Source organism: Wyeomyia smithii, chromosome 3 (genome assembly GCF_029784165.1).
Source record: "Wyeomyia smithii strain HCP4-BCI-WySm-NY-G18 chromosome 3, ASM2978416v1, whole genome shotgun sequence".
Taxonomy (NCBI): Eukaryota; Metazoa; Arthropoda; class Insecta; order Diptera; family Culicidae; genus Wyeomyia; species Wyeomyia smithii.
The window spans coordinates 132589203-132601969 of record NC_073696.1 but is presented as its reverse complement, the minus strand read 5'-3'; the positions used below and the strand labels follow the sequence as shown (position 1 = coordinate 132601969).

The 12767-nt window shown below is 41.0% G+C and overlaps 1 protein-coding gene across 3 annotated transcripts in view; it reads left to right on the top strand.

Annotated features, from left to right (window-relative positions):
- The first annotated feature begins 1697 nt into the window (after positions 1-1697).
- Positions 1698-12767, top strand: part of LOC129727018 (small subunit processome component 20 homolog) — a 105606-nt gene continuing 94536 nt past the window's right edge. For 2 of the 3 annotated variants that reach the window (XM_055684380.1, XM_055684378.1), the window contains exons 1-3: positions 1700-1959; positions 2030-2313; positions 2363-3471. In XM_055684380.1, coding sequence (XP_055540355.1) covers positions 1918-1959; positions 2030-2313; positions 2363-3471 — 1435 coding nt within the window. In that variant the 5' untranslated portion in view covers positions 1700-1917. Of the gene's footprint in view, positions 1960-2029; positions 2314-2362; positions 3472-12767 lie in introns of all 3 variants that reach the window. The other variant, XM_055684379.1, reaches the window with a different exon arrangement.

Sequence of the window (12767 nt, the reverse complement as noted above, 5' to 3'; positions counted from 1 at the left end):
TTAACCAGCAAATTGATTTATGCTTTGCTGAATGAACAGCAAATTGTCACAGCTGACAACCAGCAAGTTGTATTTTGTTTTACCGAACATGCAGTAAACGACCTGTCACTTTTATGCAATTGAGCATTACTGAATAATTAGCAAATTTCATTTTGCTGAACAGATTGCTGGAAGCACAGCACACCAAAAATCAGCAAAATTTTGGTGGTTTCCAGCAATGAAAATTTGATGTGCCGACTATTTGTTTTTTTTTCTGGTATCTATCCGCATTCTCTAGAGCAGCATGAATCAAATGACTTCACAAACAAATACATACAGGTAATGCAGAAATTCTGAGCTTTGGCAAACAAATGAATTAAACAACTTATAACTTCAAGATTTGTATTCACTGGTCCAATGGGCTGTGAAGCTCCCGTCTTATTTGTATAAATTATTGACACACTTCCATATTAATTGATGATTGATGAGGAAGTTGATGACATAAAAAAGTTAGATATGTCAGCGAAAATAAGATAGTGAAGTCTACCGCTGAATTTTTCTAACTAATAAATATTGCAATTTTTTTTTTTCACTTGTGTCGACGGAAAGCATGAGTTAGTTTCCGCTTGCAAATATTCGATCTGAACAGTGTAACCAGAAAACTTATATTTGTTTTTAAAATACAGTCAAATTTCGCTCGTTGGGCTATGTTTAGTTGGGCTACGTTTTAGTTGGGCTCCCGCTCGTTGGGTTATAGCCCAACTAAATCGAAGCCAAACATCATTTCTGATAACGTTGAATTTCGTTTGAGGGGTTTGTGGATGCATTTTAACGCAGAAAGTAGAATTAATTGAAATAAAAACAAATGAAGCTGAGTATAAATGTAAACAAACAATATTTTAATCAATTGTCAGAGAAACAATATAAGTTTTGTGGCTTAATAATGCAACGTAGAGCTATGCCTATTTTTGAAAGTATTTGAGAACACGTTATTATTAAGCACTCCTTTTTGGCTTTAAATGTGTGGCTTAAGTAAAACAAATTTCGAATTTGGCCCTATGCTGCGTTTGGCTCAGATTTTGACAGTTCGTTTGGCTCACAACATTCTCTCTATCTATTTCTCCATCTTAGGCCTGTAGTACACTCTTTGTCTAATGGTCAAATTTTTGACCTTCTGACATAATGGTCAAATTTATTTGACATCATGGTTGTTGTTTGCCCGTGTTTGCCTCATGTTAAAATTGGAGAGTGACAAATAAATTATCTTCGACCAAATTTTTATCTGTCAAAAAGTGCCAAATATTTGGCGCTTGGTCAAAGAGTGTAATACAGGCTTAAGTTTTGCTAGTGCAAATAGACTTGTGCGATACTTATACTGACAGTGGCAGCTTTTCAGTGGTTCCAGCTCGTATCAACTAGCTGGCATCTCCATCCGATTTGCTTTGCTTTATCGCAGCCAACATCGCAGCGGTTCTACGATGTGTGGGCTCCACTGACGCTGACAGACAGCATAACATAGCGTATCAAAAGTGGCGGTGATCTCGTGTACACATTGAGATGTTAGCCCTTGTAACATGTCAGCTAGCTGGTCCGTGTGCATAAAAGAATATCGATACAAATATCGCGGTTTTCAGTATCGATACGGTCGAGTATCGCACGCTTGTGTATCGATCCAAAAAATCGAAATATCGTCTCAAAAGTATCGATATTTCCGATACCGATACAATATCGCCCATTGCTACAACAAAACACAAAAACGTGCATATAATCCTGAATATATTTATTTTGTGTTGCCTAATTTTCGGCTAAAAAAATTGTTAATTCTGTTAATTCATGTCATTTGTAACATATAAAACGATACAGGATTCAGCTGCCGTTTAAAACGAGTGAAAGAATTAAGTGATTGAAGTGTTTCCGATTTGAGAAATAAAATTAACAATGAAAAATATTCCGCACCGCAAAACAAAAAACGTGTTCCAGGTATGATATTTGTGAAGACAAACTATAAATGATTCCCATATTACAAAATTTATGTGTTTTATTCCTATAGTTCAAATCGTTTAGAGAACGGATTGCCGAGATAGACATACGCCGCACTACGTTATATCATATTAGTCATGAGAATGAATTATTGGAAGGCGATCAATCTAATTTTCACGAGGCTGTCCAAAAATGGAGTGTGCTCAACATGTCTGAGGAATTCCAGCAGTTTATAATCCCGATTCGCTCTGTTGTTACTCTTCCTCAATTGTTACACAAGAAAGTCTTTATTTTCGAACATTTGTCAGACTGTCTGAAAAACGCAAGCAATCTGTCACTCCAGGCTCTTCTAGAGTATGTATTATTTTATATTCTATGCAATAACTGATATGTCTCCTTTTAGGATTTTAGTTGCTTTGGCTAAGGATCTGCGAGCTGAATTTTGTTCATTTTTTTTCCAATTTTTTGATCAACTCATAATTATTCTCGACAGTAGAGAACCAGACAATTTGGAATACACATTTCTTTGCTTGGCTTCTTTGTTCAAAATTATGCGTGGATTTCTCCGGAAGAAATTGGAGCAAGTGTTCGAAAGATTGGTGTTATTGCTGGAAGATTCAAGGCCTTTATATGTAACAAATTTTGCCGCTGAGTGTTTTGGTTTTCTTGCTCGTGACGTTCTGAACAAAAAAGAACTTCTTCATATGATTTCAGTAGCGGTAGGTAGTAATTCAAACGTAACGATGGGTTGTGGCAGACTTGTCTTTGAAATTATGCGAGGAACGAATGGACAATTTCACAGTTGTGCAGAACAGTACTGGAGGCTTTTATTATTGGAAATGATTATCGAAGAACCAAACGAGAAAACTGGGTTCAAACCGCAATGTCTGTTCGATATTCTCATCCAAACTGTCACTGATATGCTACATTGTATAGAGCCTGATAATATGGAACCATTTTGGATTATTATGAATACAGCATTAGAGAATCACCTAGCCCACAATCCAATCTCAAACGAGACAGCTTTTCACTATATTTTACAATTGATTGGGCTTATAGTTGAACATCAGCATGGAAAACATTTGAGGAACGTTTCATGTATAGTTGGAAAATTGATCAAAACGATTAGTGGAACCAACACAGAAGAAATTTTGTCGACTGTTTCCAAGATCGCGTCCGTAATGCTTTTGTCCAAAAATGTTATTATAACTCGATTGGAAGTCAGCAGGTTAACAAAAAATATTTTGACACTTGGACATCGTTCTAGGAGGGTTTTCGAAGAATTTGTCCTCAATGTATCCGACTGCGAAATGTTTGACGTGCTGGTGTTACCTGATTGCTTAAAATACATGGAAAAAACTTTTGATTCTAGAAGTATACAATTACTCATGCAAATTATTGCTCGAAAATCCAATCCTTGTAAAAGTGGAATAGAGCTGAATAATTGGAAACCAATTCAAATCCAATTGAAAAGTAATGAAGCGGTCATGAAAATTAAACAGGTGATTGATGGTAAGTACAAATTGTTAAGTAACTAGTTTCTTACATTGTTGTTAATTGGTGTTAAGCTTTGGATATTACAAAGTTCATTTTGAGAACAACGCGAGTGTCATATGTTCAAATCCTGCTTGATAGAGGCAGCCTCGAACGAACACTCCAATTTTAATCCGCAGGGCTCAAATGTAGTACATAGTGCTTTTTGAAATTTTCAAAATCGTTTTTTTTTCTTCAGATGTCATTTATTTGACACGGCACAAATACAATTTAATGTTCAACGGCGCCAATAAAATCTGATGACTTAAAATCTAAAAGCAAATTTTTTATCCTCACTGCCGACTTCGAGCTGAAATTAAGTCTATCTTAAAACTAGCATGTATTTTTCAATCAGTGTTTAGTAGTTGAATGGTCGTCTGATGATCGTCGAATGGCCATGAATATGCAATATGTATGGATTTGTTCTGCTGAGCCGCGAAGTTATGAGCTGGGCCATGGGCTTGTAATCCTCGGGTCCTGTAGGTATTGTGCGGGGTTTAGTCGCTGGTTATGGTTCGTTGTTGTTGTTCGTTGGTGTTGTTCGTTGGTGTTCAAGTAGCCATGTAGTGTGTGCCGCTGAGCCAAGATATCCCGGAAGGCCTCGGGTTCTTAGGTCCTGACGGATTCGTGTGGGGTTCAGTTGCTGACTCCAAAATTGAGGTCTGCGACGTTTTCTTGCCGTTTTGTTGAATGTGGGTGGAAAGGAATGGGACTATACTGAAGCATGGATGGATTTCAGGAAAATGTATATAAGGGACATGTAGGGAAGGTCACGACTCGCCAAGACATCACGAACAGGAACAGCTGGACCTCTACCCTCGGCCCGGAGGGAAGTTATTAATTTAGACCTGGCGTCACGGTGTACAGGGCATGGCCAAACTACGTGCTCTGTGTAAGATAACCTTCACAACAGGCTTAGATACCACCTTCCCCGAACCCAATACGACGGAGATGCGCATCAAATCTATAGTGATTGGACATAAGCCGAGACATCACGCAAATGAAATCTCGACCTACATCCAACCACTTGAACCACGGGCTCGTCGATACCTTGGGGATAATGGAATGTAACCACCTTCCCAGTTCCCCTCTGGTCCAAGAATGTTGCCAACTGATGATCGTATTCTGACGTACAAGTGCGAAAAATTCATTAAAAGCAATTGGTCTTTCATAAATTCCACCGTTTGCTGCGCCCACCTTAGCCAAAGAGTCCGCTTTCTCATTGCCCGGAATCGAGCAGTGAGAAGGGACTTACACTAAGGTAATCTGAGAAGATTTTTCGGATAACGAACTCAAATGTTCCCGTATTTTCCTCAGGAAATACGGAGAGTGCTTAACATCTTTCATCGATCGGAGAGCCTCAATAGAACTGAGACTGTCCGTAAAGATGAAATAATGGTCCGTGGGCATTTTTTCGATAATCCCTAGGGTGTACTGAGTTGCAGCTAATGCTGCGACGTTAACAGAAGCAGGATTATCGAGCTTATGGGAGACGGTTAATTTGTTATTGAAGGTACCGAAGCCAGTAGACTCTTCGAGAAGTGATCCGTCAGTGTAGAACATATTGTCGCAGTTGATGTTACGATATTTATTGGTAAAAACTTTGGGAATCTGCTGCACGCGTAAATGATCCGGGATACCACGAGTTTCTTCTTTGGATGTATCGAAAAACACAGTAGAATCAGAAGTATTTCATGAGTTGACACGATTTGGAATATTCGAAGAAGGGTTAATATTCTGGGACATGTGATTGAAATACAATGTCATAAAACGGGTTTGAGAATTGAGTTCGATTAACCTTTCAAAATTTTCAATCACAGGACGGTTCAAGACCTCACATTTGATTAGAATACGAGAAGACAGGCTCCAGAAGCGGTTTTTCAATGGTAGTACTCCAGCTAAGATCTCCAAACTCATCGTATGGGTCGATTGCATGCAACCCAAGGCGATACGCAAACAACGATATTGTATTCGCTCCAGTTTGATCAAATATGTGTTTGCTGCGGAGCGGAAGCAGAAACACCCGTACTCAATAACAGACAGTATCGTTGTTTGGTAAAGCCTTATAAGGTCTCCTGGGTGGGCTCCCCACCATTGTCCGGTTATTGTACGAAGAAAATTCACTCTTTGTTGACATTTTTTCATCAGATATCTCACGTGACAACCCCAGGTGCCTTTAGAGTCGAACCATACACCAAGATATTTGTGTACCAAAACCTGAGAAATCGTTTTACCCATTAATTGTGTTTGAAGCTGAGCAGGTTCATGCTTCCTAGAAAAAACTACTATCTCAGTCTTCTCCGGAGAGAATTCGATACCTAGCTGTAAAGCCCAAGCAGACAAATTGTCCAAGGTATCTTGCAATGGTCCTTGCAAATCGGCAGCTTTGGCTCCTGTAACAGAGATTACACTGTCGTCTGCAAGTTGTCTTATCGTGCATGAATTTGCCAGACATTCGTCGATGTCATTTACATAAAAGTTGTGAAGAAGGGGGCTTAAACATGAGCCCTGGGGAAGACCCATGTAGCTAATGCGAAAAGTTGCCAAATCGCCGTGCGTAAAATGCATGTGCTTTTCGGACAACTGTGCAAAAAATTGTTCAAAATTGGAGAAAATCCTTGTCGGTGAAGTTTACCCGAAAGAATGTCAAGAAACGGAATCAAAAGCCCCCTTAATGTCCAAGAACGCAGACGCCATTTGTTCTTTGCGAGCATACGCCAGCTGAATATCTGTTGAAAGCAACGCAAGACAATCATTCATCCCTTTGGCACGGCGGAAGCCAAATTGAGTATCTGATAGTAGACCATTTGATTCGACCCAATGGTCTAAACGACGGAGTATCATTGTTTCCATCAATTTCCGGATACAGGATAGCATTGCAATCGGCCTATAAGAGTTGTGATCAGAAGCTGGTTTCCCTGGTTTTTGGATGGCGATCACCTTCACTTGCCTCCAATCCTGCGGTACAATGTTTTGCTCCAGGAACTTATTGAACAAGTTCAACAAGCGCCTCTTGGCATTGCCGAGTAGATTCTTCAACAAGTTGAATTTGATTCTATCTAACCCAGGCGCGTTATTGTTACAGGACAGGAGGGCAACTGAAAATTCTGCCATCGTAAAAGGTGATTCTATCGCGTCGTGACCCGGAGACGTATCGCGAACAAAGTTTTGCGCAGGAACAGAGTCCGGACATACTTCCCTGGCAAAATCAAATATCCACCGACTTGAAGACTCCTCGCTTTCGTTGACCGTTACGCGATTCCGCATTCTTCGGGCTGTGTTCCAAAGAGTGCTCATTGATGTCTCCCTCGACGTCTCGTTCACGAACCGACGCCAATATCCGCGTTTCTTTGCTTTAGCCAGGCTTTTAAGCTTGGTATTAAGCTCCGAATACCGTATATAGTCGTCGGGTATACCTCCTTTCTGGAAGGCCAAAAACGCGTCGGATCTTTGCGTGTAGACATCGGAGCACTCTTGGTCCCACCACGGAGTGGGAGGCCGTTCTTTGATCGTTACGCCGGGATATTTCTTCGTTTGGGCTTGCAACGCGGCGTCGAGAATCAAGCCCGCGAGGAGGTTGTATTCTTCAAGTGGTGGATGATGTTGAATCGACTCGACCGCTTTTGAAATCATTTCCTCGTATAACTTCCAATCGACATTCCGTGTGAGGTCATACGGAATGTCAATTGGTCGCATGCGAGTTGAACCGTTAGTAATTGAAATAAGAATAGGCAGATGGTCGCTACCGTGAGGATCGAGGATTACCTTCCATGTGCAATCCAACCGTAGCGACGTCGAACATAAGGATAGACCCAAAGCGCTTGGGCGCGCTGGAGGCTTCGGGATACGTGTCATTTCACCGTTATTTAAAATAGTCATGTCGAAGTCATCGCAAAGGTTATAGATTAAAGAGGAGCGGTTATCATTGTAAGGGGAACCCCAAGCCACACCATGAGAGTTGAAGTCTCCCAAAATCAAACGTGGCGAGGGAAGAAGTTCTATTAAATCAAAGAGCAGCCGTTGCCCAACCTGTGCTCTGGGAGGAATATATATTGAGGCAATACAAAGCTCTTCACCTTGTATTGTCATTTGACATGCGACAACTTCGATGCCTGGAATCGAGGGGAGGTTAATACGATAGAAAGAATAGCACTTTTTAATCCCTAAAAGTACTCCTCCATATGGGGTGTCTCGATCAAGGCGAATAATATTAAAATCATGGAAGTTGAGATCAATATTTGAAGTAAGCCAAGTTTCACAAAGGGAAAATGCATCGCATTTGTTTTTATTTATCAAAACTTTAAACGAATCAATTTTTGGTGAAATACTTCTACAATTCCACTGTAAGACAGAGATAGAATCCTTCATATACGCAGTTGAATTAGGCATCGAAGGATACAATCGCTGCAAGGAGGGGCCATTGGGCAGTCAACTGCTTCAAAAATTATCTAACTGTTGGGAGGAATGCTGTAAGAAAAATTTTAATTGGATCGGGTACATTGAAATTTTCAATTTCCTCTTCCTAGACTCCCCAGGATTGGCATATGATATTCCCGCTGATGAATCGTCAGAATCGGTTTCATCAGAGGACAACAGATCAAAGGGGTTCGATGTTATGGTAGAAGTGGTCACGGTCTTCTTCAGCATCTCAGCATAAGAACGCTTTGAACGCTCCTTAAGTGACCGCTTGATTTTATCTCTGCGCTGCATGTACACCGGGCATGTGGAGAGCTCATGCTGGTTTTCCCCACAGTGAATACATTTTTCAGCATTAACACTGCAAGAATCTTCCGCATGAGTCTCCCCACACTTGCTACATCGTGCCTTATTGCAGCAGTAGGCGGCTGTGTGGCCTAACTGCTTGCAATTGGTGCAATTCATAACACGGGGTACATACAATCGCACAGGCAGACGAACCCGGTCGATCGAGACGTGGCTAGGGAGTGCAGATCCGGCAAACGTAACGCGAAACGAGTCTGACGGAGTGTAAACTTTTTTACCGCCGACGAGAGGCATGGACCGCAATTGCTTACAATCCAAAATCTTCGCCTGTGTTTCGGTATTTTTGAAGCAACCGGTTGCGCATTTTAGGATACACTCGACAGACAGACTGGAATCGGTTATGACACCGTCGATCTCCACGTCTCGTGCGGGTATGTAAACGCGATACTCGCGTGTGAAGAGCTCAGAGCAAGCGATAGCATTGGCCTGTGTCAGATCACTGACCACGACACGGAGCTTGTTAGGTCGGACCTTGGAAATTTCGGCCACGGCCCTGTACCCCTTCGTCAGGTCTTTAGAAATTTGCAGTATGTTTAATCGCTTTGAATTCACTCCTGCCTTTGGACGAAAATAAACAGTATAGCTGCCCTGTTGAGATCCGTCCGGGTAAAGCCTGGGGCGAGGGGGGACTGGAGAATGAACAGGGGAGGGGGTAACAGAAGGGTCAGGGTCAGGGGGGCTCGGGGATGGTGGCACGGGAGGCGAGGGATCTATATCCATCGCGCTAAATGTAGTGCACTAGCGCACTAGCGCCGACAAGAACACGTACCTATTTACTTCTTCTTTCCAGCAGTGGTTGTCCGATCGTTCGAAGCTGCAACCAAAGCAGCCAGCAGCACCAGTACAGCAGCACCAATACAGCCACCAGCAGTGAGCCGGGTGTGAGATCACTCAGCACAGCGACACGACTCGACTGTCAAATGATGGCCTTGAATTAGAAAGATCTATTCACTGTGCACAGATCAAAACTGCAGCTGGTATTTTGCACCAATACAGCCAAAGTTGCGAGCCGGGTACAGAACGTAGCGACACAACTCACAATCTAGTTGGCCTTTAGCGCGAATAATACACTCTTTTGTTTGGCTATTCGTACACACGGACCGGATTGTAATAGAACGACCACTTTGCACGTCCGTTTCTGTCGAGTGTTCGACGCGGAATGACACACAAGTTATCTTATCGTGCATGAATTTGCCAGACATTCGTTGATGTCATTCACATAAAAATTGTAAAGAAGGTAATTTTTTACCGATCCCGAAAATGTTCTTTCACTCACGGACCGGCCTTCGGCGACTAAGTGGACTGTATAAATATAGATTAACGGATGGTTTCGAATGGCCATCAACAATAGTGACTTGTTCACTGCGCGTTTGGATATGAGCCCTGGGGAAGACCCGTGTAGCTAATGCGAAAAGTTGTCAAATCGCCATGCGTAAAATGCATATACTTTTCGGACAACAAATTATGCAAAAAATTGTTTAAAATTGGTGAAAATTCTTGTCGGTGAAGTTTACCGAAAGAATGTCAATTAAAACGGAATCAAAAGCCCCCTTAATATCCAAGAACGCTGACGCCATTTGTTCATTGCGAGCATACGCCAGCTGAATATCTGTTGAAGGCAACGCAAGACAATCATTCGTCCCTTTGGCACGGCGGAAGCCAAACTGAGTATCTGATAGTAGACCATTTGATTCGACCCAATGGTCTAAGCGCTCCTTAAGAGACCGTTTGATTTTATCTCTGCGTTGCATGTACACCGGGCATGTGGAAAGCTCATGCAGATTTTCCCCGCAGTGAATACACTTTTCAGCGTTTACACTGCAAGAATCTTCCGCACGAGTCTCCCCACACTTGCCACACCGTGCCTTCTTGCAGCAGTAGGCAGCTGTATGACCTAACTGCTTGCAATTGGTGCAATTCATAACACGGGGCACATACAAACGCACAGGCAGACGAACCCGGTTAATCGAGATGTGGCTAGGGAGAGCAGATCCGGCAAACGTACCGCGAAACGAGTCTGACGGATTGTATACTTTTTTACCGTTGACGAGCGACATAGACCGTAATTGCTTACAGTCCAATATCTTCGCTTCAGTATTGGAATTCTTGAAGCAACCGGTGCCGCTTTCCAGAATACACTCGACAGGCAGACTCGGTTATTACACCGTCGATCTCCACGTCTCGTGCGGGTACATACACGCGATACTCGCGTGTAAAGAGCTCGGAGCAAGCTATATCGTTGGCCTGAGCCAGATCATTGACCACAACACGGAGCTTGTTTGGTCTGACCTTAGAAATTTCTGTCACGGCCGTATTCAGCGATTTTCCTCCTGGTTTGGGCCTGATGTAAAGGACCAGTGGTCCCGTTGATCCGTCTGGGTAAAGCCTGGGACGAGGATTGACTAAAGCAGGGACAGAGGGGGAGTGAACAGCAGGGACAGGGTCTGATGGGTTTGGGGACGGGGGGTCGGGGACTAAGGGATCCACATCCATTGCGCTCAAACTAGCGCAACAGTACAGTGGCAAAGAATCACGTACCTCTTCTTCTTTGTTGTCTTAAATAGCACAATCACCGAGTCTTTCGGGGCTGGAACGGGCAGCTCCGCAGCGACACAGCTTCGCACTTTTTGAAACGCGACCGAGTAAGCAATGCTTTCTTCGACTTCTTCTATACAGTAGCGGTTTTATAGCGAGACAACCACTCAATGCGTCCGTTGTTGCCAAGCGTTCGTAACGGAATGATTTTTTTTAGTCGTTTTAAAAGAAATCGATTTGTTTTTCAATTATTTTTTTGAGGCATATTTTTCTTATGGAAGGACAAAGTATTATCAACAACTTTGCCGAAGACACTATGCCAAACAAACAAACCGTTTCGACTGAAAACAGATTTTTAATTTCCAATAGAGCACTCTCTGAGGAATTAAGAATATTTCTACAGTCAAAATGGTTTATTTGATTGGCACAGTGTATCTGGCAAAGTTGTAAATAACTTTGTTCTTCCAAAAAAAAATGTGATGTGAAAAATTATAACTTTTTTTTCTGTTCTCTCTGTTTCGTTGTTCAGGAAATCTTTCGTAGTTTTTATAAAAAAATCAGTTTTTTTAAATGGGCTGTTTTGGATAATTAATTTTTAACTTTCTTTTAATTTTTTTTCCAAAAAATTAATAATTTGTTTTTAGAGTGTATATTTTTTTTTGAAAGACAAAAAAGACCAAAAAAATTTAAAAATAAACATTAAATTTCATTTAAAAAAAAAATAATTGATTTTTTTATAAATTTTTTTGTTTGAAGAAACTTGGCGTTGATACGCAACTTTTAAAAATAAGTCCAGGATGGAGAAATGGAAAATAATTATTTTATGGTAGATAATTTTTTAATAAAAATTTTAATTCAAACATTTTTCAAAATATTTGTATTCTGATGATTTTAAAAGATGCAAAGTCATTTTGAATCAAAAAAGTCTTGGTAGTTAACATTCTTAAGGCATCGGTTTTTGTGTTATTTCTAATTTAAGCTCGAAAAATTAATAAAATTTAGGAAAATACACGTTTTTCTTGATTTGTCCGTGGTTCTCCAGCAAAAACCATACGTTCATTGGAATGCTTGATCAAAAATATACAATTCATTCTTTGACAACAAGATGATTGGATAAATAACTCAAGCGCTGTACCTTAGCCTACCTACACGTTCTCCCTTGCCGAATGTTTTATGAAAAAATATGTTTGTCGTGCAACACTACCTACTTGTTTACTAATAATAACTGTTTCTAAAGTACGCTACCAATATCCTATAATATCTGTTTTCGCTTATAAATACGATTGCACTTCTCTAGAAGTGTTAGTAACAGTTTGCATTTTGTGAAAATGAATAAAGTGAAAATGGAATACACCAAACCCAAGTGCTGTAAACCCTTTCCTGATCATCGGTGTTCATCAACAAAGATAACTAGAACAAGATACCTAACTTCCATATTTTTCATACATTTTGAATACGACCGATTTCCGACGGTTAGTGCTGCTATCTGATGACTTAAATTCTCATAAAATTGTCACTATGAGCAAAACCGATTTATCGTGCATAGTCCGTCGTCGATCGTTGAGCTGTTCAAGATTGTATATGAAGAAGGTGTAGCAGTTTGGTCAGCTCGACGCTTAAGATAACATGCAGATTAATGATATTGTCATATTTTGCACTTAATGCTGTTGCCATATTTTTTCACATTCAAAGTACGAAAGAAAAGTGTGAATTTTAGGTCCCATTCTACCGAAACTTGAAGTTGAATATGTCGCAAGCCAGGTTTCAGCACCATTGTGCATATAGTCAGGTTCACCGGGGCACCCGATTTTTGCTTTATTAACCTCGGCATGAGTGGAAAACTTGACTGTAGAGAGTATCATGACGGTTATCAGGAATTTCTGATGGTACGCTCAATTTTAAATGATGCGCCGATTATTCTTGATTCTTCCGGAAAGTTTCATGTTTGAGAACTAAAC